The sequence below is a fragment of the Lathamus discolor genome, chromosome 5 (assembly GCF_037157495.1).
Source record: "Lathamus discolor isolate bLatDis1 chromosome 5, bLatDis1.hap1, whole genome shotgun sequence".
Lineage (NCBI taxonomy): Eukaryota > Metazoa > Chordata > Aves > Psittaciformes > Psittacidae > Lathamus > Lathamus discolor.
This window is the reverse complement of record NC_088888.1, coordinates 120,049,798-120,077,694: the sequence shown is the minus strand read 5'-3', so window position 1 is coordinate 120,077,694 and position 27,897 is coordinate 120,049,798. Positions and strand designations below refer to the sequence as shown.

Here is a 27,897-nt window from a genome sequence, read left to right as displayed (position 1 = left end):
TTCTGTGCACTAGCGAGAATATAAATCTGGACTGATTGCAGCAGTAGTTCTTTATAGTAACATCACAGTAAATGAGAACGCAAGAGAGTTTTTCCTGACAGCTTAGAAACCAGACACAGAAAGTGAAGCCTTGTTTGCCCTTTGCACAAGTGAGGGCACATTCGGGATCATCAGATAAACCAGAATATATTCAACTTCAATATTTTAAATGCTTAAACTCGCACTGGATTGATTTCTGGACTGTCTGATGTCTCCAGAAAACTGATGGGAAACCAGCACGAGGTAGACAGTGACTCTGAACAGCAGATAGTGTTTTAACACTTCCCCCTGTCATTAGTGTTCTTCTGCAATCTAGTTCCCATGTGTGTCTTCTCTAAAATGTTGTCTCAGCACTAATAAAAGCAATCAGTATTTGGCTGCTTTGTTATGATTTGGGAAATTACACGTTTTCTGTGTTGTATTATCTACGCATTAGAGATTTCACAAAGAGCTTAATGCAATGTTTGTACATACAGCAAGATACTTCTCACATTAAATCAAGAAGGTGCTTGAAGCTGATTTTGAAGACCAGGTAATCGTGACAGGATAGAAAAGAGCTTGAAATTTGGTGGTTTTTTTAATCCCTGTGTTTCTCTCTCTTATGCTGCAAGACAGTGCCTGGAGCTCCCAAACTAGTGAGCACCCCTGTGGTAAATATGTGTGCTTAACATACAATATATGTCTGCTACACTTGTGTCATTTGGATCAGAGTATCCTAATGGTGCAGGTGCACAGACTATATTGTTAAAAGCTTTATAAACAATACAGGTTTTGAGTGGTGTTGCCCTACTTACAGCTGAGTAGTTGTATCTCATAACCTTATTATTTCCTATCACTGTGGAATTCATGCTATCCAGATATCTCTGTTACTTTCAGTGGACTGTGTTTTGATAAATAACCAAAGGGGAAATCCTCAGTTGGATTAAGGAGATTATTTTTTTGTCGTTGTTACCATTTTTGGGTGCTTTTTTAATGTTTACTTGTTTTGAGCCTGATGTTCATCCTCCAGGTAGGTAAAATCTGCCTATTGGCAAATGGGTGCCCACTCTGCACACCCAAATCCTGGCGTGTGAGCACAAGCCACCACATACGTGCAGTCACCTGCATGCAAAGTAGATGCACATTTGCACAAACCCAGATGTGTCTTTAACTGGAAGGCTGGCTAAAACCAGTGCCAAAAGTAAGGAAAAGTAATAATGTTGCATAAACTAAGGAATTTAGCAAGAAGATGCTTTGTAGTATTTTGCAAGACTGGTTTTAAGGGAATTTCTAATCAAATCTTAACCTGCCTTCAGTAGTTACATGGCTCATTGAAGTGACTAGGCCAACATGCACAGTAACAAACTGTTTGTGTGCTGCAAACATATATGTAATTTTGTTAAAATCACCGATTTTAAGGAAGACACTCTACCTGATTTGTCTGTCAGTGGGAGCACAAAACCAGTGGAGTCTATAGATCAAAGGGATGTAAAAATGAAGTGCATCAGAAGTCATAAGGAACTATGCAAAACAGAGTAGCTTTCTTAACTCACTTTACATTTCACCTTCTTGCTGCGACATTTTTTCTGCTACAAACTGTCACCTTCTGCTTCCTCAGCTAATATTTTAGCTTTATTTTGCATGTCAAAATGGTGCAAGCTACCACAATCACTGGCACCCATTTCCTGGCCATTGTATACCCAATGTGTATCTTACAACACCATGTGTGTCAGTGTTAATGCAGTAGCTTTACAGCCCACTGCTAAAAAGGTGAGAAAGAGTTCAAGGAGAAAATAAAAGTAAAAGGTTTCATTCATTTGTTGTGACACAATATAAGAAGGTGGCACGAGTTCCCTTACACAGGATTTCAATCAAATCCAGCCAGCAGTTAGCTAATTGTACTTTTTGCCTGCCATTGTGATTCAATTAGAAGGCAGTTATGAATCTGCATGAAAGTAAAATGAGGACACAGTGCTCAAACATACTGTTCTGCCTCTTCACCGACTACCAAGGAAGTGACTCAATCATTATATTCACTTTAAGAATATGCTTTGAGAGGAAATGTTTTGTAACAAATTGTAAAAGTACTACTTCGGTTCTGAAGCTATTTTAATCTTTAAATATTAAATGAGAAACTTTATTTTGTGCTATTGTCTGTTTCTATTTCTTTTTAAAGGTTTCAGTTTTCAATTTCATTTGTAACATACCTGACAACTAAGATAAAAACCAGTTGACCTCAGTGAACTTGCATGCAATTATTCCATGACTGTCACCTAGTATCACCATACTACTTTGGATGCCATTACAGCTCTGGCTCCTGGACAGTGTAAATACAAATGTCTTGAATCTGTGGTAGAGTATAAAGTATATGATGTGGGAAATGTCAAGATTTTAGTGGTACCAACTCGACCATGAAAGAGCTGTGATTTGACTTGTACATACAGAACCAAGTTCAGCTGTAAACTCATGCAATTAGTATGTGAAGCAGTAAACCACATGCTTCACATGCATAAATTATGCATGTGAAGCAGTAAATCACTTAATACTGAAAGAACAGTTACTTAAGAGTAACCACAATAACTTAACAGAGAATGAAACATGCTGCAGCCACTTGCAAATGGCATGGCAACATTGTTTAAAGGCTGCACTTGGCATGAACCAAAAAGTCACCCATTTAATTTCAATTCCCAGCTATAATTTCATTGCCACCTTCTAGTAACTGCACAAACTAAAACACTTGGGCCCTTTTGGTTGCTGCTGGATTACCTTCAGGACTTCTCCGATCCAGATCTTAGACCTCGTCGAGAGAGTTTAACTTGAGGGTGCTCTGAGTGGTGCATGACAAAGCACAGCTATCCCAGCAAGTCAGCCCCGAGAAGCACATAACTGCCTGTAGCACGCCAGGGTCTGCTTGGTAGATCGGACAGTGTGACCATCCTGCTGCTCTTTTGAACCATCAAATGGAAGTTTCAGCTCCAGAGATAAGCACCAACTCAGGATGAAGGCGAGTGAACAGTAGTGACACCTCCAAGAGCAGCGTGTCCCACCCCTTGTCCTGCTCAGGCACTCATGCAACACTGACTCAAAGGGAATAGGCTGAATGGTGAAGGAGCAGCACCACTCCTGTAAGCACCTGGTGATGTCCTTGAAGGTTTTCCATCCAGACTGCACTGAGTTCATGGGACTAAGCATGATTGCAGTCTAAGACCTTCCTGCTGCAACGGCCAGAGGTATTTCTTCAAGCATGTTCTTCAGGTGGCATGGCTGATGCTCATTTTTGCCTTCAGAGACATGCTGCTTTCCCCCTCTCAGGAAAAAAAAATGACACTTCTTGTGATGTGTGTAAGCTGCAACTTCAAGTAAACCCGGATCTCCCATGTACCACAGCTCAAATACTGTCCTCTTTAAGTATGGAGTGAGAGGTTGTGATAAGTAGCCTGGTTTCTCTGCCTAACATGTACCAAGTCAAATATTAATGAGCCAGCACACAGAAGCATGAAGTAATCTTTTGTTTTATATTGAGTGCATAGATTAAAGAGATGTTATTTTACTGTAATGCACAGAATTATGTCATTTCAGCTTAGAGTAACTGTTAATCACATCAAATTGAAATGATCCTTGGTTTTGTTTTAAAGAGCATAGAAGAACAAGAAGTAGAGGAAAAACAGAAGTAGAAATGGAATATGAGACTATAGTGAAAGTGAGTGAAACGTTCCCCTTTTTATCTAGTAATGCTAATGTTGTTTTAATTTTACATGTCAAAACTAAGTCAGGAGCATCCACAATTTACTGCCTGGTGGTTCTTCTGAAATCTTGGAGCAATTCTAGCCCTGATTATTATCTGCTAGCTGTATAACATATGCTGCCACTGACCATTACATCCCTTTTATAACCGTAAAAGCAATTTGTGGCTTCTTCAAACCATACCCCACCCCATTGTCTCCCTGCCTGTTTTATTTATTGCTGCTTTTGCCCCACCTCAGTGCAGCGGTCAGGGGCTGTGTGTAACAGCATGATTATACAAAGCTTTCTTTCCACAGCCCTTGGGGTCATCAGAATATCCTCTGTTCTCTGCTCACAGTAGCTGCAGTACTCCCAGATCAGACAACCAGGCACTATGAAATGTCTCTCTGAAGAGGTAAAGAAGATTGATGCGGGGGGGAGGATGCAGGGGTAGGAGTTGAGAGCATCTCAATGTAAAGGTATGAGAGGGGGAAAGGTGTGGAGGGTAGGGATTCCAGGTACCTCTGAAGATTAAGATGAGCAAGCAGATAACTTAAGGATTTGTCATCTGGAACACCAGAGTATGGGATAAAGAAAGGCTTAACCAGGGTACCAGAGTGGGAGGAAAAACTGGGGGACAAAGAGAAAGAGTTTATGAATGTGAACCAGTAAAACAGGGTTAGTGAAGCCTAAAGGGGAAGATTTAAAGGTAAGCGAGTGAGGTTTTTAGGGAGGAAGAAGGGAATAGATGAGAACTTTGGAAAGGGAGGCAAAGCCTGGAAGAAAGATGAAAGCAGACTGAAATAAAAGAGGGGGTTTTGTTGCTTTATGGAAGGGCTGATGACTAGAACATGCTGATAGAATGAAGTGTTATTTCAGAGGTATCTCTGCTATCAGGAGATGTGATTATGTATAAGCAAATATCCTGGAACCTCCTGTAAATATAGTCATGCCAGGAGGCCTTGAGCTTTCGCTGTCGAGGGGGTAGCAATAAGCCACACACCTTTCTCATTGAATCAGTGAATCCTGCTTGCTTTGTATTTTAATTCCATACTTCACCTTCTGCTTTCTTCTGGAATGCTTTGATATGCTTTGCTTGTCTCTGAGGAGAGAACTGCCGTGGCTTCTCAGTGAGGATGGTATCTGGTAACAAATCCTGCCTTTCTGCAGTTACCTGGATGCAGACGATTTTCATTAACTGCCAGGCAGGCAGAGTTTGCTTTTCAGCGTCCTCGGGTTCAACTCACACACATGTGCAGGAGTAGAAGGAGCCTTCCCAAGACAGCTGCAGCTCCTCCTTGCTACAGAACATCCTTCTGTGGCTTTTCACCACTCCACACAAGGTCTTAGTAGTTGTTCTGTAATACATAGTCCTTCCTAAAATTGATTTGAATATGTCCCTACTTATTGCAGTGGGGGTTGGACTAGATGACCTTTGAAGGTCCCTTCCAACCCAAACTATTCTATGATTCTAATGACAACCAAGGCTCAGTTTTGGGGACTGCTCCCCTTCCAGTCAGCAGCAGTGCACCTTCAGCAGTGGTGAAGGCACATGCTGGCTGTGAGTGCAGTTCTGCTCCCTGGCCAGCATCACCATGGTTGGTTCCTTGGGCTTTCCCCAGGGTTGTTTTATCAGCTTGTATCAGGTTTTCTGTTTGGTTGTTAAATATGTCTTGTGTACTTATATGGACATGTACTGGCAAGAAAGAAGGAACCAACTCTGTATGTTTACCTGTGCCTTGCACAACACAGATTGACTTCTATACTGAAAGGCAAATGCTAAGTAGATTTGATCTATGAAGTGTGACTATAACTTGATTTGTCAGGCTTTTTCACTGTAAATCACCTGTCTTCTGCCCACATGGACACCAACATATTCTTCATGTATCTATACATATCATTGCATGCTTATGGTTTATTTAAATGTTTTTATTGTTGCAAACTAAGTGATCATTTACTGAAACACTTGTTAAAATAACACAGTTCTTAATATTATTTAGTTCTCTCATTGTGGTAAGGTTAGAGACTAAAACTGCTAGGAGAGGCCTTGATTTTATAAATGCTGTTTTCTTCTTGAACACAGGCAAGGCAACTAAAAGCATACATTTCCTGAGCAAAGTAGGTGTGACAAAAGAAAGGATAAATATGTTGGCACCTTGACAGGATTCAAAAGAGTGACTTGCTGAAGATGTCAAAATTGAATTGGCAATTGCTCGCTAGGGAACTGGGATTTCTTTGTTGTTTAAGTGCCACGAGAATATTGATTTCTCTTCCTGAGGGATGTTCTGTCTTCCTTCCCTGAAAAGCAGGATTAGAGCTGAGCTGCCTTGAAACAACTCAGAGAACATTTAAAAGATCAGAAGTACTTGTTCTAACGCTGTTCTCATCATACATCACTTACATTTCAAACAGTATACAGCCAATGTCGTATCACCTGCCTGGGGCAAATTAAGATATCCTGGGAGGATGATGCAGACCTGGGCAAATCCAATTGCTCCTGCACTGATAGAAGGAAATCAGACCTCAGAGAAGAGCCTCCCGTGGCAGGTATCATGCAACCACTTATGACACCACTGGAGTTAGTCTTTCCCTTGCTTTCTCCTGCTCTCAGGACTTTGCCCTAATAGGCTGTGTGAAGTTAATGGTATTAGGAGAAGCTATGTATGCACGGTGGCCATTCAGTGTGCCCTCCCTGGGGGGATTAGCACTTAGTATGCAGGGAGCTCAAAACTGGGGTGAAGGAATCCACTGCCCTGAGGTTTACCTCGCTCCAAAGCAAATATGAGAATGATAAGAGACAACTTCTTTTTCTTCCCTTTCTGCCCTAAGCTCTCACTGCTGCATCCACAGGACAAGACACTTTGAGTGCTTTGAAGTACCTAGTTATGAGGAGAGCAGGCTATGTAAAAGGAGTATCTCAGCTCTCCCTCCTGTGTAAGAAGCCCCTGGCTTTAGGCTGAACAAAGCTAATGACCTTAGAGAATATTTCTGTGCAGGAGAGGCATATAATCCTTATAAGCCTTGATAAGAGCTGTGCAAAAAGCTAGAAAAACTACCTAAATATTCATTCAAAAACTGCCTGAATCCACTGGTGACTGATTGTTAGTCATCATCTAAATCTTCCTTTTAGTTAACTGTTATGTTTGTTAACAGCAGAAATCTGAGATCAAATTCTTGAGACAGAAAAAGGGAATGTAGACTTACAAGCCTGCTCTGAACTGGTTTTATTCCATGCAAAATGGCTTTCCCACTAGGACGTTTTAGCTGGGTAGGGGTGGCTCATAAGAGCTCTAAAAAGTAGGACCTAAAAGCTGCTGCTGCACTTTCCTTATCCTTGAAGCTGTGTCTCAAAGGAACACGTAAGTGCATGGTGGAGTTGTTCAGCGGGGCTTCAGCCATATACAGGTGCTGTGTGAATCAAGCTGGCATTTCACTTAAGCCTGGAATGTTGTAACTCTTGATAGCTGTTCTCCACAACCAGAATTCTGCACAGTGCAATGTCAGCCTCCTTGTTTAATTACTGAGTGGCCTGTGGGAATGATATTGCATGTGGTAGCTCACATTCTGACAGCTTTATTTTCACCAAGTAGGTGTTAATGCCTGAATCAAACATACAACGTGGAGCTCTCAGGGCAAATTAATTCACAACCTGCTGATGTTGAAGGTTAGTATTTCTAGAAACTATGAGTGTATGCATTAGCTTATCTGTGGTCTTGAGATTATTTATATTAGTATATTTAGAAGTGTCTGTTTGGATCAGTTTTATTGTGGGGTGTTATATAGGTCAGTGAGATCTCAGGGTAGAATTTCCACACTTAAAATGTTCCCATCTGCTGAAGATTCTGCAGGTTCAGTTTTTAAAGCAGAGATTCCTGGTAGGATTGATGGCCTTGGTGGCAATTAAATGCTTCCCTGTTCTTTTAGTAACAGACCTTCTACCACATAGCTTGGGTGTTGCTCAAGTTAAGGTGTGATAGATTATATGAGCCTGTAATGCTAAGTAGCATGGAAATTGTAGAAGCTCCTGGGAATGATAAGTCACTGTCAGCCTTTTTCTCAGGGTATTGTTGTAATTCCGAGCAGAAGCTCATGCTCTGCATGGCACATAATGGAATAAATTCTGCAGTAGTTTCTCTTCAGTTCCATGTCAGTGTTAGCAACTCCTCTTGGCCCGGAGTACCCTTCATCCCTATTTGTATTCAGACATCACTGCAGCTCCCACTTGAAAATACCAACTGGTTGGAAATTAATTCCATTTTTAAATTATTACTCAGCTATTTTATTTTTTAAGTGATTTTTTAAGACTGGGGTTTATTTCTTGTAATATCAGCTGCACTTTAAATGGTTGTGACTCCCTTGTAAGCAGATTTAGTTGAGGGATATAAACCATGTTTGAGGATTTTACATCCTCTCTATTGGCTGCTGCAGGAATATAGTGTGAAAAAGCAATAAGCATGCCCACAGGTCCAGACCTTTTATATGCAATGGGGGTGTCTTTTCCCACCCAATCACCAGTAAAGCAGAGTACATATTGTAAATAGGAGTGTTGCCTGCTAGAAAGTGCTCTGCTCTATCTAAAAGTTTTCTGTTCAAGTAAGTAACTCCACCAACCCATCTTCCTGGTGCGAGCATCTGTTGTCGGTGCCCACCATGACAATATCCATTGTCATGTCCAATTCTGTCATTACCCAGAGACTTTCAGCAGGCCTCTCTCCTGCAATATGCTGGAGATCAGAAAAGAAATGAAGATCTTTAATAAATATCTCACCAGCAACCTTCTTTGTACCTGTCCTCCCTGAACAAACTGCCTTTTGTATGAATATTACAGTAACATGAGTCTTGATACAAAATCTCTGTTTATGCCATTGAAGTCATTATTTTGATTTCCTTAAAAACCAGGTGCCTTCCCCTTTTCCCCTTTTTTGTTTGCATCCACGAGGGCACAGGCATGTCGTAAGAGGATTACTCAGGATTCAGCCTCGCTTCCCTCTTACAACCATTTATTAATATTAGGAAGAGCACTTTTTAAATAAACATGCATATAATAATGTTTTTTTTAATAAGAGCAGGATGCTGACATTAGGAAATCTCAGTGGCTAGGCTGAATGTTCAAGGGGATATCTTTGTGCACAGAAGTGTAAAGTGCAAGTGTCTGAGGATAAAACGAGCTGCATCACACAGAAAGCTGACTGCCTTTTCTTATTTAGAAGTGTGAGTAAGCACAGGATACAGGACACAAAGCTGGAACAGCTCTGTAACTGCTGGTGTAGCACACAGCAACACTGACAGAGCTACTTTAAAGCAGCATCACTCTCAGGTACGATTACCCCCGTCAGGCACCCTTTTCAACACACAATATTTCAGTAGCTTTTTTCCTGTTCCCTGTGGCAGAAAGACACCATTCCCAAGATCTGTTTGAATCAGCTGAGTGTTATCTTTGACTTCTTATTCATGCTGCAGGCATAGAGGGTTTGTGGAAAAAATCCTATAAACTAATGGCTGCACTGAGGACAGTGGCTGCCGCAGCAGCTCTGACTGATGTGGCAGCCTGTGCCACACACCTCTGACACGGTGCCACTATCAACCAGCTCTAATGGTACAAATGCCAAATCATAGTTGCAGTGTCTCAGTGAAGCAAGATATGACCAGAGAAATTCAGTTGTCCTAAGACCTGTTCTGCACAGTGAGACTTAAAAGAGTGGGTTAAAGATTTCTTTGAGAGCCTCGAGCTATAACAGCAGAAGGGAGAAACTAAAAATGGGCTCTTCTGATGTACAGACCAGATGTTCCTCTGCAATCAGCCTCCTCTAACTTCTAAAAGAGTAACTAAACTATTTCGATTTCCCATCCACATTTACATTGTATTTGTAAATGATGCTGTTGCAGTCTCTTCATCAGTTCTTCAGGTTAGCTATATTGCTCTCCTTCCTTTGCATTAATCACTGGAGTTCTGTTCATACTGTTTGATCAGAAAATGAAGGCACTGAAAATGGAGATGAAACACACGGGTAATGGTTTGTGGCTTTGGTAGTCTGTGTTAACGTGTGACAAGACAGAATAGTAAACTGAGAAAGAGTTCTCCTGTGAATTCAGTGCCCCCATTATCTCTCCTCCTTTATCCGAAGGGCTGAGGAAACCTTTCTTGTTAGCCAAGACAGCTTGGTGCTTTGGCTTAATTTTCATTGCATAATTTTAAATACAGATCCTGCCTACAGTGCTGCAATTAATGGATAGCCTAAAGACTTACTATTTCAAACTAATTGACGTGTAAGAGAGTTTAAATAACATGAGTGGTAAGAAATTCTTAGGAATAACTTCTGTAACTAACTCAGAATAATCCTTTTACTGTTATATAGAGTAGCAGGTGACTTGCCATCATGAAATGTAATGCCTGTCTGTATTCCTATAGTCCTAAATACTTTTCCATAAGATGGGGAAGAGATAACATTTTATAGTCATAATAAGCTTACTAGTCATACAATCTTATTAATAATCATATTCACTTCTGATATGTGTTTGCCATCAATTGGAATAGTCCCAAAATTCAAGGTACATTTCTGCTATCCTCAACAAGCATGTGCGTTAAACAGAGCTTTAAACCAAGCAACCAATGTTTTTAAAGTGTTCTTCTGCTTCCTCAAATAACTTGATCACTTATGAAAGGCCTTTATTTTTCTAGTGTTCATTAAACTTATCTTCAGTTAGATTTTTATCAGAATTGGCATCAGAGAACACACTGTAAAGTTGTAAGACCTCTCAAGAATTCTTTAATGCTTTTGGAAGATGTCAAGTACCGAAGTAATAATAAAACCCTGATAGAGCATTAAAAAGATAAGTTCTTATCATGGAGAAGAGGTTCTGTTCTGCTGCCAATTTTTTTCCCCCCTTAAATAAGGTTTTGTGCGGTACAAAACTTTTGCAAGATAGAGGCTACCAATAGTGATACACAGAAATGAAATCAGATTAAAAACAAATTGAAGCTCTAAGGAGATCATGTTATACATTCTGATGGCATGCCTCTCAGTGGAAAGAAAAGCAAAGGACTTAGGGAAGTTCCATGAGATTCATCTCTGTTCAGGCTTGACCCTCTGGTGAACTAGACTTTGGTGAACTGTATTAACTTCAGAAGGAGAGAAGCCAAGGACCACATCCAGCACACACTGATGTCAACAGAAAAGTTCGATCTTCCTGTGGTAGGCTTGAGATCTGGATGAGGCCCCGGTGTGAACCACTGAGATCAGGGAGGAAGGGAGGTACCAAAGGAATTGATTTTCTATGTAGTTTTAAGTTGTAGTATCTCTTATTTTCCTGTCTCTGCTGGCTTCTAGGGAATTTGTATATCCCTTTTCCTGGCAACAGGAAGGTCTGGCCACAAAATTCAACTGTATTCTTGGCAATATCATTAAAAGAGGATTTTAAGATGTTCAACTACACAGCAAGATGAAAAGCATACCATAGTTGCAAGCACTATGACACACACATTTCCTGTCACCATAGCTCCCTGAATGTATCCCACTAGACTTGAGAAGAGCTGACCTCAGACCTGTGCTGGCTTGTCAGGCTGCAGCATGATCAGGGTGGTAGTCCTTCACCTATAATAAGCAGTAAGAGGGCAAAACACCTTCAGTGGTTTCCCTTCTTTGTGGAGCTCAGGTGCTCAGCAGAAACCTAGGTCAGGTTGTACACAAAGAGAGAAAGGTGGGCAGGTCTGGATGCAAGAATGGCATCTCGGAATTTGTGATCTCAGCCTGTCTGTTGAAGCAGGCTGGGATCTTAAGCAGCAGCCTGGTCCTGTTTCCTAGACTTTCATGCTTTGCAGTTTCCTTAAATTGCTAAGACAAGACAGTTGGGACCTCTGAAACGCAGCCTTTGCACCTCTCCTTTGTGAGTCAGATTTCCTTCAGATCTCTGTTGGGCAAGGAATATGCACCTCATGCCATTTTGTGCCAGTGGTTCCTTCATTTGACCTGAGTGTTTTGTGCCTACACTTACATGGTTGCCAGTAGATCCAAAACCCATCAAAGTTAATCAGTGTCTTCTTGTGGACTTAAGTGAACTTCATGTGTGCCCTTTAACAGCAATGGGACGGGCTTTGTCTTGTTTATCCAGCTTTATGAAGTTACCTTATATGTCAATTTTTGCATTGCAGGATGCTTGCTGAACATGACTGCAATGGAGTTTTCTGCATGGTTCATTTGAACTTCATGGGCAATTAAACAGTTGCTTGAGTTTGCAGTAGTCAGTGTTAAATATGACCTTAAGAAAAATGTTTAAATAAAACCCAACTGAACTGACATATTAATCCCTTGAACTTAATCATGAGGATGGCCCCATTATCCTCCCATTGCATAGTACTGCTTAATCCAGTAACAGCTGTACAGGCAAGAAGAGGAGCATTTTTGCCTTTTAAGTTCATTGTAGTACCGGGAAGTAAAAACCCTGAGGCTGTTTTTAAGGAGGTTGAACCTCTAGGCAGTGCTGCTCTTACATTGAACTATAAAGTTTTTGGGAGTTGTAGTTAGAATTCCACACTGCTTTTGCTTCTTGAGTCCAAAAAACCCCAGAGTGTTGTGAAACATAAAGGAATGAGAAGTGGTGGATGTATGGATGAAATAATAGTGGAAATAGAGAGATGGGAATTTAACAGTAATATATAAACACAGAGCAGCCATAAACAGTTTTAAGCTCTGTATCCTTAGTAGCTATGATCCATCTCCATTTGGTCTTCATTACATAATATACATCAATATATAAATTTGGATCGAGTCCCGACTTTTTGTCAGTATTAAACTCAGCCTCAAAACTTTCCTGACACTTGAAAGTACACAGGCTAAACCACTGGGAAATGGAAAATCATTTCTGGAAGATGGAAAATGAGGGACAGAAGCTCTGTCTCTGCTGTTAAACTTCTGCCAGGCTCTGATTTTTGTCATTAGCTTGTTAGGTTAGAAAATAATGGGTCAGTCACTACATTGGCTCATGTTTGAGGAAAGTCGATGCCCATCTCTGCTAATAGTAAAGAGGAAGCCAGGCTCCTGTTGTTAATGAGTTGGGAAATATTTTGGAATAGCCTTCGCTGTTACAAGGGATTACAGGACTGCAACTACTTGAAAAGATTTTCAAAGAAACTTCCAGGGCTTTGATCTTTATTCAGAGCGTGCTTGCTTTCTAGTCTAGAAACATTCATTTTTAACAGGATATTAACACAAGGGCTGACTGCTCAGTAATTTTCCAAGCAGACTTTTCAGTGAGGAGCCATCCCACAGAGACTTTCTGATGTGAAGAACTATAGTCAGTGCAAGGTAAACTTCAAAGTGCAGCATAAGGCTTTATCAGTGTGATTGTTGTTTGAACTGATGACGGCTTCTAAACCTCCATGCAGTCCTCTGACAATTATCAATGACATAGCAATTATAGTGCAGGCACCTTAAGAAGAAAGCCCTCTCAAGATACACAGACCTCAATGTATGTTAGGAGCTCTTAATACTCAAAACAGGCTTGAGAGGCTGGGCTGAGTAAGAAAGGCAGAGCAGGGTGTCGCAGTAAAGGAGGTGCCAGACTTAATCATAGGATGACTGTGTTCCTTTTCCACTGAGCAGCACAGTGATGCCACTACAGAAAGAGGAAAAGGTTATTTATTTCCTTTTCATTGCCATGCTTGAGAAGAAATCTCTGTGCTCGGGAGGAATTTTCTAAAGGTACCTGTCAGAGGCGTCCTGCCAAGAGTCAGGCACAGGTAACACTATAATTATCTATTAGCAAGGTGGATGTGAGAGACTGACAAGCACTTTGTTGAGCTGTATTCAGAGTTCAGCTTAGGCAAGGATCCAAAAGCTGTAGTGTGGGTTTCACCACATGTTTTTCGGATGTGGACTTTGTCAGCTCCTGAGCCCTCACACAGGAGGCCTTGAGCACCTGAAGATTTCTTGTCCTGTCTCTCCCCTCTTTTAAATATAGCCAGAATCTCTCACTCTTTGGGACAGCACCACTTTTAGGTAAAGCACATCATACATAAAGTGGCCCCACAGATTCCAGGGCCCCCTGGAGATATCCTGCTCACTGCTGTGGTGCTGTGCAGCTCTCAGAGTCCCATGTCCTCCAGTCCACCCGGGATTTGAAGCATTTCTGGAATATACAGTTGCTGTATAACCTCAAGATGTCATTTAAAAGGAGTTTCCAAGGGACTGTTATGACCTCTCGAGCTGAGAATTACAACACTGCTACTCTTCCAAGGTCTGTGCTGTTGGACACTCAGCTGCTTGTTCACAGGGGGCCTTTCCATGGAATTGGGAAAAAAGTAACTTGTTAGAAGGCAGTGGATGCTCTGTGGGGTTTTATGTTGTTTGTTTTGAAGACAGTATCCAAAATATGGACAGCACTTTATAGAAGGATCAGTTAAGAAGCTCTATTTGAGCTGTGTCACTAGAGTCATTACCCTGGATCCACCCCAAGATTCTGATGATAGATGAGACTTCAGTGGAGTTTCTGTGGATTTATTGCACTGGAACTGAGCAGATTCTCTTTTACTTGCAGTGAAGCTAACAGTGCAGTGATAATGAAAAAGAGCAGAATTAGCCTTAAAATGTGATACATGCACATAGAAAGGGGATTTTTTTCCCCATTCAAACTAGCTCAAATTATCTGTATTCATATGCATCCTGAGATGCATAGGTCATGTATTTATGGAGCCTACAGAAAAACACTTGACAGCCTAAGAAAGCATTTTATCCACAAAAGGAAACAATTACACAAAATAGTCATCAGAAAAGAAGAGCGATTCCAAGTATACAGCTTACAAGGCACAGTGCAGGGCTTTGCATGAGAATAAACTGCTGTACTGATGAAGAAATGGGAAACAAAAGTGATTGTGAAGAAAATCCTCCCACAGCATTCAGTAAGAGCTCTCTCCTTAAAGAAGATGCAAGAGATCTGAAATTACTACTGATAATACAACTGTCCGTAGGGAATGATCACCAGTTGATGCTTTTGCTGTAAGGAGCTTCTCTAACTCAAAACTTCTCAGCAGAGGTACAGTACAGGCATATGCATATATAATACCTGTGTAACCTGGGCAATACTGATGGGCATCTCATCACTCAAATGTTGTTGTTTTAATTAGCTCTTGGAATAGATGTTGGTTTACTATACAGAAAGAAGATATGAGTTTCTTGATGAGAGTGTTAACCCCTAGGAGCCCAGGTCCCATTGGTTTAATTGAGGTTGCAGTTAATAAAGGTGGAAACACAGACTGATGAAGGCCCTCAGGTTACAGTCTGATGCCTTGAGACAGCAGATATTAAAGAATTCATTTACATGGGGACTTGTACATTAGGGAGGCACATCAAATCACGTTTGCTTTAATAGGAAGAGACAAGATGAAACATGGAAGATAACGGGGGAAGCTGAAGGGGGAGTATATGGATACGGGAAGATAAGACAGGATACAGTTTCTAGACGCCTTGGTTTGTGACATGCTTCAGGTGTTAAAGTGAGTTTTTTCACACCCATCTTGGGACAGGTTCTGAAGGACAATATCTGGACTGAGCAACCTCTTGACATGGGAAGGCAGAAGAGGCAGTAGTGGATCAGTTTAAAATACAGCTACTCCTGAGCAAGCTATTCCTGAGCAAGCTATTCCCAGTCTCTGGAATGGAGGCCTTGCAGGGTGGGAAGATAGGGTTGGTGTGTTAGACCTTGTGTAAAGGACTAGGAGAGCTTTATTTCGGAGATAAGTGTGTGGGGCTGTCAGAGAGAAAGTCCTGGAACTGGTGTCCCTTGTGTTTCTCATGGTCTGAAAAGTAATGAGACTGAGATGTCCTTGTCTGGGGACAGGAATCATTAATGGGAGCTTTCCTGTCAGTGTAAAGACATTCCCAGGCCAGCTGTCATTCACCTAGTGCAGTGCTGTTCCTTGTGCCATCTGTGATACTGAGTGCCCTTCAGTTTTCTTTAATGATTCCATGCTTCAGCATCTTTTGAGATAAAACTTCAGCTACCTGAATAGTTTTGTTTCCTGTTTAGCTATATCGTCCTTGAGTAGCTATGTTAAGATGTTAGCATGGTAGCATGTCTCTTTATGCACTTGCTTGCAGTCACTGGGAGAAAAAGATAGCATTTAAGTGTCCTCTGCGCATGTGGAGTTGTTAACCCCTTTCCCAGGCCTGGATAAACAGCTTCCCAAGAAACTGCATTTCCCAGCTGCCTTCTTTGGGCCATTCTCCCCGCTGGAGGAGGCGGATATATGTTATGGAAAGGTCCTGCAGGGGAGTCCTGGGTCTGCTCAAACCCATTGTCCTCACCTGAAGTCACCCTGAGTGCTGCAAAGGGTGCAGCCATGAGGCGTGAGGACAACTAAGCCATGGTTTCTCCTTTGCCCTACCAGCAGAGATGTTTACTGGAAAGAATAACATGGGCCTTAATAAGAAGTCCTACTGTTTCCAATTAAACAAAAATTGTTGCCTATAAATCACTTGATCCCTGAGCTCTGTTCCTCAATTTCACTCTCCCTGTTATTGAGCCTCCATCTGCTTTTAACAATTCCTGCTACTCATATGTCTTTTAATGCCGCATCCCTCCAGAATGGCTTTCTAATTAAGTAAGCTCCGAAAATTAAAAGCAGCAGAACAGCAGCTTGCTTGTTCTCTGTACCCTTAATCTGGGAGTCCTCCATGTGCTATTTTGGAAGCTAAATTGAGGTCGCTGACATTATGCATATTTGTTGTCTGATGCAGTCTTAAAAGCCCCAAATCCTCTATTCAAAATTATCTTTAGGCACTTGGGTCAAACATTTGCAGGAAGAAAAATAAGTATTTGGAGCTTTAGCAGATTTAGAGCAACAGGGGAGGAGTGAGAAAGGGGCCACAATCTCAGACCAGTATTGCTGTTGCAATATGCATTCCCTGGCCAGTGAAAAGATCAGTGTTAGTGGTGTTAACAAAATAAATATTCACAATGACATCTGTAAAGGAAAATGGGAGCTTTGCTCAACAGAAATAGCTTGGAGAGGTTGAAGTCCGCCTTTTGTTAGCAGCTGTGTAGGGACCAGCACTTGCCACTTGTCAGAATACATTCTGCTGAGATTGCACAGATGAAATGAATGCAGTTGAGGTTCTCATCAGAAAAGCAAAAAGAACAGGTACTGTGTATGTGGAATTAAATATTATACTGCATGTGGGTAGTGCCACACGGATGGATGCAAAATATGGATGCAAATCAGTATCATATTTCAACTGGTGAGTGAATACACTAACCAAATATACCCCAAAAAGTCATTGTTTTGATATTTTGCTGCCCTCTGCCTCAAGGGGAAATAATGCAATGTCAAATTGCAATCAGAACTCAAAAAAAACATGAAAAGCTTTTAAAAACTTAAGCATAAAGAGTTTGCTGTTGGAAATGCCAGAGATCGGTGGAGATACGGAACTGTTTCGTCTTCAGAGTGCGTATTTACCTGGATTGTTGAGCCAGGGTGTTTGGATTGTTTTTCATTCATAATTCATTGCATCATTCATGGAAAGAAATAGTGTGATCAGGGAAACAAAGTATTTATGAATAATGCAAAATAAGAAAGATTTCAGAAGAGAGATGAAAGAAACACAAAGCTCAAGAAACTGGCCTTAAAATTGTGACCGGAATGGAAAATCGGAGGCTTAAAATAGTTTACTTGGAGTCATACCAAATTTTTTGCAGTGGAAGAACTTCACCAAAACAAACACGGCCACAATTAATGGGTCTGATTCAATCAAATTGCATTTTGGTTGGAGTTTTTCACCAAAATGTGTAACAAGTTGTGTTTGAGACATGATTTTCTTCAAACATCTTTGCTTGGAGATTAATTCTTCAGATGCTTTTGAAGTAATGACCCTTCTGTTATTTCTGAGTTGAAAGTATGTTCTACAAACCATGTGAGCTGGAACAAATCCCAGTCCGTGTGGAAGTGGGTTGGGTTTGCATCAGATAACTGCCACTAGCATGGGATCTGACATGAGGAGAATGATTCTCTGAGGTCTCACCACTGTGCAGACCAAGCATGAGGTTCCTCAAGCCCTGCGTGGAAGGAAGAGAGCAGAAAAGTGTTTGGAAAACAGTTTCATTAGTAACTTCCGAAATGCCACTTCTAAGGTACAAGGGGAAGGAGCAGCAGGGCTCATGTTAACAGCTTCAAAGGTGTTGCTGTGGCAGGAAGGGAGATGGGTTAAACATGTTTCCTCCACAGCTCCCCTTTCCCTTGGGCTGGGAAAGCAAGGGGGAGGAGGTCACAGGGAAGCAGTGCTGTGCATCCACCCATTGTCTTCAAGTCCTGGTAACTGGTGTTGGCAACACTGTGTCACTCGTGATGGTTTTAATTTTGCTCTTGAAAGAAGCAGAAGTTCATTAGATCACTTGAAAGTATGCAAAAGTCTACAGGGGCTTGGTCAGGATGGTCTAAATCCAGCACTTCTGCTTCTGTAATTCTTCATTGATCACAGTTACTGTGGTGGCTATTTTAATGCTATGTTATTTTGGTAGTTAATAATAACAGTTAGGTATGAATGCTTTAAATAGTTTTAATAATACCTCCCACTTCCTTTTCTGAGTGCATTTTCCTTGCTTTAAGCTGAATGACCATATTAATTTTCCCCTCCCACATTCCAAGGAAAGGGTTGCTGGCCTTTCTCTGAATGATGACCCTTTTTGGGAAGCGGTTGTAGCCAAGGATGCCAAGGAGCCCTTGGAAGCGAAAGGGAATGTCAACAGATCAGCTGGGCAGCTGGCTGGCCATCAGGAGCTCTGAGGCACAGGCTTAGTAATGTAAAGCCCTGCTCCATTTCTGTCCCTATGGCAAAGGGCTGTAGGTTCAAAGGACACTGTGGTGTTCATCCAGGACACAAGGGTGCGTGAGCCCTTGGTCACCCACACTGCCTAATGGCTGCTTGCAGACAAAGGGCCTCTCAGGCACAGCTTCCCTATGGAAATAGACCCTTGTGGGGTATAGTGAAAAGGCAGGGCAGTTGCAACCAAGCCTCACCATGTCTGCTGTTATTTTGAGTGGGACAACTCAGTAGCCCAGTGGTCCACAGCCTGTTGCAAGCCTGTGATGGTGTATGTCTGGTTTGATAAGTGATCACATAAATAAGGTGGAGGAGAACTCTTTCCAACTAGAGGCAGCTGAGGATGGCACTTCCCAAGCTGATCCCTACCTAAACTTAATTTCTCTCCTTCCGTAACTCGGGGATGGTCATACTGATACTTACCCATTTTGTAAAGCTGATGTGAATATCTGCTGATGTTTTTAACTAGCCCTGTTGGGTAAATAGACTAAAGGGTAGGTAGCTAGAAGCATATATTTAAGACTTGGAGCTTCTGGCCACAGCCATCACATTCATTTCACATCCCCAGTGACCGCATTGCAAACACTTAATGATGGCTCTAAATATTTAGTCTTTAACTTACTGCCTGAAAGTAAAGTACATGAGAGCATGATTTACCTGAACAAGAAATCAAGCGTCCAACCCCTTGGGGGATACTAAAGCTGCATGGAGGTGATATTAATAAATCATTTTTGTTGGGGGTTAAAGGGAGGACATAGGATCTATAAGAGGGCAAACAGTGAGATAACAGTGAGATAACAGAAGGAAAAAGGTTGTCGTGTTAATGGGAACAGTGGTCTAGATAACAATCTGCCTGTCTACTCACCAGTCTCATTTCCCCCCCTTGTCTGGCTTCAAAATCCTACAAGCAAGTGTAGGTCACCTTGTTCAGTAGCTAGAGAACAGAGAAATGGGGGTAGGTGGACTTGTGATGGGAGGCAACCAAGGGGGACAGCAAACAGAACCATAATGCCATGCTGGGCTGGAGTCTGGTGGGATGCTAGTTGTGCAAAGAGGATTTTACTTACACACGCACTGACATGGTGCTTTGTCATGCAGTCAGCAAGCCAAGTAAAAGACATAAATGATGAACTGCTAGGAGGGCAGATTTCCATTAGCGGATGTGCTGTATGTCCCCGTAAAGCCTCAGAATGTGGTTAATGTTGTCTAATATAAAAAACTGAGGCTTTTAAAATAAAAACAGCTGGGGTTTTTGAGCCAGCTGGTTTAAGCAGGGCAACTTGTTTCTTTAACCTTGACCCACAGCTGGTTGCCAGTGTTGTGCTAGGGCTGGTGGTTTAAGGAAGATCGTAACTGATGCACTGTGAGACTGCCATGGGTTTGCAAGACCCAGGCTTGCTGAGGAAGGTCAGGTCTGGCAGTGGGGCTGGGCAGTTGTGTCCAGGCTCACCCGTTGTGCTCTTCATTTCAGCTGGAGTGTCGTGTGATAGCTTGGGAGTCAGGGAATGAGCTCTGAGGTGCTTGTCTGGGGCCAAGCAAAGGGAAGGACTGACAGTGCCTTTGAAATCAAAAAGCAAACTCATTTTTACACACTGATGCAGTTTTAATCAACCCTCCTCGTCTGCTGTCTGCTCCTTCTCAACTAACTTCAACCTTCTCATGATTAGATATCTATATAGACTGCCTCTGGAGACACCGAAGAGAGAGAGGTAGCTCCAGAACCATGTCATTTCTATTAAACGCTTGACTTAGGGGGGATTATCCACTGGAGGCACTTTAGGATGTGAATATTAGACACAATTGCTATCTAACAACATGCTTATGGTTGCACTGGGTTCAGATAACGTTCCGTTTCTGAGGGATTTCAAGTATTTCCATTGCTCTTAAACCTAATTAAGCAAATCAAGGTTCTGAAGCAAGTTGAGAGCTGGGAGACCTTCTCTGACTTTTGATTTTACGTTTTCCCTCCGATGCCTGAGGTGCCCAACATTTACAATTCAGTAATTCCATGTATGACAATGAGGTGGGGAAATGCAGCAGTTCATCTCTGGCTCAGACACGTCTGTATAAACTCATGCCCTTTTATAAAGCTTTGATTTCCAGTGTTCCAGATCCTTTCGTACAATTCCTAGATGTATGAAACATACTGTACGCAGAGCTGCCTCTCCCTGCAGGAACTGTATCTGGCTTTGTGGGGTGCTCAGACACTGCTGCGTATCTGCATCAGCAACCCAGAGCCCAGCTGCAGGCACTCCTGAACAAGGAAAGACTGTGGCACTTGGCATGTGTAGTATCATGAAATCGTTTAGGTTGGAAAATACCTTTAAGATCATGGATTCCAACCATGAACCCAACACTACCTCCGCCATTGCTGCTGTTTCTGATTAACCCAAGGAATATTTTGTCCCATGTTTGGCACACATCTCCCTCTGACTGTGACAGCATCTTTGGGGAACTGTCATAAATAAACAGGACTCGCCTCCCCTTCCCTCCCTCCTGTTTTTTGAAGCAGTGAGGGTATTTAGCAGTGAACTGTAACCAAAAGCATTATGGCATTATGATGGTAGACCTTTAGCTTACAACATAATCTTTGGGTTTGCGCTATGACGTCTTGAGTGCCATGCTGCCATCACCCTAAAGCAGGGACCACAGCAGATGTGGCCACTCGGTAGCTTAGAAGTTCCCTGGGCAGCAGGAGAGTAGTCCTGGGGCTGCAGGGTTCCAGTGGTGAGCTGGGCAGTGAGAGATGATCAGCATCTGTTCCCCTGACAATACAGGAAGTGTTATCAAAATGGAGACAAAAGGAGGATCACTCAAAAATTTGTATCTAAAGAAAAAGCCAGAAAACAAAGGAAGTTCAGGGAAAAAAAAGAAAGGTTCCGGATAGAAGAAGGATGTTATGGCAGTGATTGTTGATGCAGACATTGAAGTGTCAGGGTGCATTTAATGGAACTATTTGTGCCTCAGACTCAGTGTTTGGTATCAGTACTATGACACTGAGTTGGGAAACTGAGGCCAGGACAGCAGGAAAATTGCCAGAAAGAAGGCAGGGAGCCAAAAGGAAAAAGCTAGATCCTAGGTCTTGAGGAAGAAAAGCTGCAAAATTTGTCTAATTAAGGAATGTAGAACTAGACCAGGTGAGCTAAGGACGTTGACTTGCATATGTGGAGAAAGGAGAAGAGACCTCACAAAAATAAAGTCAGAGATGGAGGATGAAAACCAGGACAGAAGCATAGGGATTGGGATGGGAAGGGCTCAGAGGGAGGGATAGCAGTAAATTCATGTGCTGTGGACAGGTCAAGGATGGTAAGACTAGCAGAGGTCCTAACGTTCAAGTGAAAATCTGTATTACCTGCTGAGAGCCATTGCAGTGGGGTGAAGGAGACTTGAAACCAGATAGGACAGACTCAAGCATAGAGCTGAAGGGTCAGAATTCATAGCACCTTCATGCATCCTGGAAAAAAATACAGCTCAAAATACAGTTGCCCAAGAAACTATTGCAAAACTGCTGCAGCTACAGTTAGCAGAACCTGACTCCCTCTTTTTAAGAAGGTGGGTGGATGTATGGATGGTTGGTTGGTTGGTTGGATGGATGGATGGATGGATGGAGCAGGTTTGGCTTTGGAACTCACCCCTTCTGCTTCCTGCCGTGCTCGTACTGGTCACAATGAAAAAATTGGCTTTGTCTTCAGCTGAAACCTTCATACACTTTGATGTGTTTTAAAGAACAGATCGTACAGATCCTAATATGGGCACTAAAAACAAAAGCTCTACAAATAAATACTGGGAAAGGACCCACAGCTTCCTGAAGACTGATAGCCAGATTTCTTTCTGCATGCCTTTTGCATCCTGTTGATGATATGACACTTTTTCCCCAGTAATGTCCAAGACTCATACTGCATTAATCAGATAATGTAACTTTCCATGATCTGGCCCTAAGAAATGTGATTTAACTTCTTTTCCCTCCCTCTTTGCCTCCCTTTTGACAACTGACTTTTTCCTAATGGTTTCTCCAACCCTTGAAATCTGGCAAAAGTTACGATATTGTTCCCAGAGCAATGTTTGTGGTGTGTTTAATGTGTGATTAGCTACCTGATGCTTAATAAAGGCCTTGCTCTTTGAAAGGCTTGTCCGTGGTCCATACTGCACTTGAATCGGGTCTTGTGAACGCCAGTGGGAGTATGGACACCATTACAGTTAAATCCACGGATTTGGGTACCCAAGGATGGTACCCAAAACCAGCCTTATCCACAAATGACTGCACGTTCCTTCAGCTTTGCTATGACTGCATGGAAATCCACAGGTGTATTGGTTGTGTGGCACTAATGTGAAAAAAAGAAAGGAATATATTGTTTAATCCTGCAAAAATGTATTACTAACCCCCCCTGCCTTGTGTGGTACCTGTCCCATACTGTAGCACTGGTGGCATTGGATACACCTGAAGACAGCTTGTCTTTTTTGTTGTAGTTGCAGGTGGAACTTGATCAGGAATACCAAGACAAATTCAAAAGACTGCCTTTGGAAATTCTGGAGTTTGTACAGGAAGCCATGAAAGGGAAAATCAGTGAAGATGGAGACCACAGTTCTGCCCCCTCTTCCCTGGCATCCGACAGTGGAAAATCAAATCATAAACCTCTGCAAAGTGAAGAGGAATTGGAAGAAGATAACCCAGAAAAGGTGTTTGATACTACTTTTTAACTGCCCAGGAAACAATCAGCGCACCAAGGTGCGCCGCTGCCCAGCTCTGTGATCCCGATGTGAGCTACCGCTGCAGCATCTGGGGGGGCAGGAGGAATCTGCATTCAAGCGCACATTTCCCACAAGGAACATTTTATATCAAGTATTGTGCAAAGGTCTTCATTCTCATTCTTCACCTTATTATTATTCTAAAGCTTAGTGCAGTTGTAATGGGAAAATTAATATGTTAACCATCCTCTCTTCTTTTTTCTCCTTCTTTTTGGTCAATTTACAATGGGTAATTTTGTGGCTATGTTCACTGCTAAGAATGTTTAATGAAGACCAGTGTATTGTACAGAGACAAATGTGTGCAGATTTCCTTTGGAAGTGCCAATGCAAAGTGCTCCAAACTAATACAGATCCTAGAGAATATTATAACAGTACTTAATCATATTTGTTTCCTTCTTTATAACTGCACCTTGACAGCTGTACCATCATTTTACATTTGCACTGAAACATTTAATCCTTTTTAGCTTTGCAAGCACTGGTGGCTTGCTGTCTTGAGATGATGTTTATCACATGGAAAGAAATCTATTTGCTGCTGAAAATTCTTGGAACTGTGGGGACAAGAGGAAAACAAGGAGAAGAACTCTGCCTGGGGATTGCTGGTGTCTGTGTACGTCTGTGTTCATTAGACTGTGTGAGTGCATGTATGTTTGTGTATATATATATATAGCTATATGTGCACACACATCAGTCAGTACACACGCAGCATGTTTCTATTTAGAAGTAAGCGTGGTCTCTTGGCCAAATGAAATGCTTCAGGGATACGTGGGTAGAGAGAGTCTTTCTGAAAGCTAACATCTGGGATATACTGCTAGAAAATAGTCACTGAATCATGAAATTCTTTTTTTGTGGTGTTAGTGTTGTAAATCAAAGTAGTTTTAGAATATAAATTTGATATATATTTTGCAGACTCAGAAGTATTGATTTTAAGCATCATATTTTAAGCTTACTGAATTTGATAGGATTATAAAATGTTTAGGACTACAGTATTTGAAATTTAACAGAATCTTCCATTATTTTTAAGACTGAGGTTCAGTTTTACAAAGGTCTGAAATTTAAAAGCAAACTATAAAAAATATGATCACTGTTATTTAAAAATGTATATTAATCCATTTAACTGACTACTTAAAGTAAGAACAATCAAAGTTAGTGTACTGTATGATATGCATGAGAGAAGTAACAGCACATTTTGAGACATTTCTGTCAGACGACAGAGACACTTTGTGAAAGTCAAGAGATTTGAAAAGGTGACAAAATTCTCTGCATTCCCAGACTAACAGAAATAGGAATTGGGAAACATTAGGGACAGATTCTTATTTGTACCCAAGCCAATGCATGATGGTAAAGGCCTTTCCCTCAGCTGTGTAAAGAGGCGTTTAAGGGCAAAGGATAAACTAGGTCCAAAGATGCAGGTCTGCATCGAGGGGCTTGATCCTGCAAACTGGGCTCAGCACAGCTCATCTGGGGAGTGACAGTCACATTAATGTTTGCAAGATCAGGAAAACCCTTGGATAAAGCAGTCTGTGACATAGGGAGGCATTTTAATACATCGTAACAGTTAAGTTACTTTACTTCCATTCCCTCAGGATTTTAGTACTTTAAAGTAACTTATTTTAAATTTAAGCAATAAAATACAAATCAAGCTTAAGTTTCCAGTTAAATAATGGTGTGTGTATATATATAAGTTCAAATCTTGGAAAACAAACAGTATTTTGATGTTTCTTTTTTAAACTTAAAGAGTAGAAAGAAAGAAAAATTGCACATTGTCTGGAGGTCGTATTTTGGATTAAACTATTCTGGTTTACGATGAGGAGATTAGCGAACATGAAATTCAACGATCTGACTTTCATCTTAATGCTAGGAAAGGTGAATCCTCTGTTACTCCTTGTTTTGCACTTTGAACTCAATCACTCATTGAAAAGGTAGAGCGTCGAGATGTAATGCTGCATTTTATAAAGTCAAAAGGACATATTGTCTCAGCTATTAGAAGAATGAACTGATAGCAGTGTTCACAATACAACTGAGGACTATTGCATTACAGAAACCATTGTATAGTGCAGGCTTCCCGGTCAAATCTTAGCTCCTTTGAATTGCAGCGGAGCCAGGACTTCACCAGAGTCTTCAAACTCGGGCAACCCCCACTTATCCTTTTATTTATATTTCAAAGTACATAAATATACCGGTTGGATGAATTATACTCTCAGCTGTAGTCATTTTACAGTACGTTTGTATTTGACCATTTCCCGTACTCACGTTTTTTTATATCTGTACAGTGCCACTTTCTGCGGGTGTAAGGTAGTGTGTAACGCTGTACATCTTGCATTGTTCAATCTATTTCAGTGAAACTGATATCATTTAATATTGATATTACTTGAACTAGAGTAAGATAATGAAAACAAAAAAAAAAAGGGGTCTTTATGATGTGCAAGTCTTGTGCCTTTTATGTATTTTGCCTTGTTCCGTGTTGAATGTGTGGAAATGCTGTATCGTGGACTTTCTGCTGTATAGAATAGAGCTGTCTATATTAAACTAGGTTGTGCACTTCAGATATCTTTACACTACTGAAAATAGCTTGGTTTTGGCAGTATCAACTGAATTTTAAAAGTCCTACTGAAGGCCAGACGTTTTAGATTTAACATGTTCATAATTACATTCATTAATGCTCATGTATTAGCTAAACAGTCACTGAAAGATAACTAAAGGGACATCATTGCTTGCCTTTCTTTGAAATCAGTGTTGCTCTTGTACATTGTATTACTAGTGTCTGTGATTGATTAGTCCTTGATGATTTGCTTTCCAAGTAGGATGAAGTATTTCAGTTAACATGTACATATTTTTTCGGTTCCTCAATCTATGGATTGTTTCAGAGGCATAATTCACATTTTTGTAAAAATTCTATGCAATTTTGTGGCATGATGTTTCTTCCACTTGTAATTTTATGTGCTTACATTACAGATCCAAAGGACAAATAAAATTTCTTAACACAAGACGGTTGTTTTCTCTGTTCATTAACTCAAGAGCCTCAGTTGACTCAGGAGACCTTCCTGACCTCTAAGACCTTTGTTCCCGGGAAGGGCAATGCCACCAGCAGCCAGTGATGTTTCCCTGCAGGCTCTTGTGTTCACAATGAGGAGAACAAGGAGTTCATGCATGTGCCTAGGCATCCATCCCTGCCTCTCCCAGCAAAACCTGCATCTGCTGGTGCTCTGAACAGCCAGTGTCCTGCAGCCAATGAACTGGTAAGAAAACTTAGTGACTTACAGGCCAGGCTTTGTTGAATGGCTATTGAGGGGGTTTCAGACACACTGATAAACTGCCTCGGCCTCACTTTCCTTCCAGTGCCCCAACCGTTTCACTAATCATATATGCAATTATATATGTGCTATGAAATGTACCTTTGCAGGGGCCTTCCACTGAGAGCACTGGAAAATAAATCTATTCCTTTGGCTTTTGACTTTCATTTTCCTATTTAATTTACAATGTGAAAAATTATCTCTGGGAGAAGAGATAAGCAGGTATATTAATCCAGTGTATTAAGGGATATACCTATTAAAATAAATAGTCTCCAGGCAGAGTCAAATTGCTCACCAGAAGAGGTGTGGGGAGATGGGGTCTGATGAGGGGGACGGACACGGCACAAGGTAAAAGCAGGCAAGGAAAGGAGGAACAGCCGAAAGTTAAGCCTGTGAATTTGACAGAGAGGAATAAGAGTGGGACAGAAATGAGGTGAAAGAAAATTAAAATGGGCATGTTTCCTGCCCAAAGGAGGAGCAGTGCAGGGTGAAATCAAGAGGGGGGTTTGCTGAGGCCCCATCAGGGAGCTGCCTGTCATGCAGCAACATGGACAAGGGGAAGCAGATGGAAGGGAAGCAGTGTGGGGGGGGAGAATTTTGGGAGGGCAAGGGGGAGATGGTGACAGCACAGAGGGAAAAGCCAGGAGACAATGGGGAGGACTGGTAACAACTTCAGCTCCTATGGGGCTCGGCAAGGCAGGATTCTCACAGCCAGCCAAGCAGACTACCTCAGTGCTTGTTGGACTCAGGCCATGGGATGGCATGGGAGAGTACAACAGACTGGGATGTGTAGAAGAGCTGTTTGGAGGCTGACCCAGGGGGAAGATGGTGTCCCAGAGGCCAGGCAGTGGAACCAGAGCTGCTATGTGAAGCAAGCCCATCAGGCTGCTGAAGCTTCACGTGGATTCTGCAAATGCTCCTGGTGATGGCCACAAGAAAACCCATCCCACCACAGCAGCAGAAGTCTGCTACTACCAGCTGGGGAAGGTGACCATTTCCTCCATGGTGATGCAGCTTCCAGGAGAGGGCTAGAGGGTGCCCAGATCCAACTGAGATGTTGGGGTGGGCACTGGGGAACATCGCCAAGCACGGCAGGAAGAGTTTGGAGCAGATGAGCAGGCTGCAGGGCTGTACAACCAGGCCTCCTAAAACCTGGGCATGCACTCAAAACCTAGGAAATCATTTTGAGGCAGCAGCTGTACCTTGTAAGACATGAATGGGGGTTAAACCCACAAAGCCTTGGATTCCAGGAGAGCTGTGAGTGCAGGAGCTGAAAGTCAAATCTGCCAGCCCTGGCTGAAGCACCCAAT

At 41.9% G+C, this 27,897-nt stretch overlaps 1 protein-coding gene across 5 annotated transcripts in view; it reads left to right on the top strand.

The window, feature by feature from the left end:
* PLCB1 (phospholipase C beta 1) overlaps window positions 1–26,281 on the top strand; it is a 249,505-nt gene extending 223,224 nt beyond the window's left edge. For 2 of the 5 annotated variants that reach the window (XM_065682353.1, XM_065682352.1), the window contains exon 30: window positions 23,019–26,281. In XM_065682353.1, the coding sequence (XP_065538425.1) occupies window positions 23,019–23,249 (231 nt within the window). In that variant the 3' untranslated portion in view covers window positions 23,250–26,281. Of the gene's footprint in view, window positions 1–3,653; window positions 3,719–4,058; window positions 4,151–23,018 lie in introns of those variants that run through there. The other 3 variants (XM_065682354.1, XM_065682355.1, XM_065682356.1) reach the window with 3 other exon arrangements.
* Window positions 26,282–27,897: the final 1,616 nt, after the last annotated feature.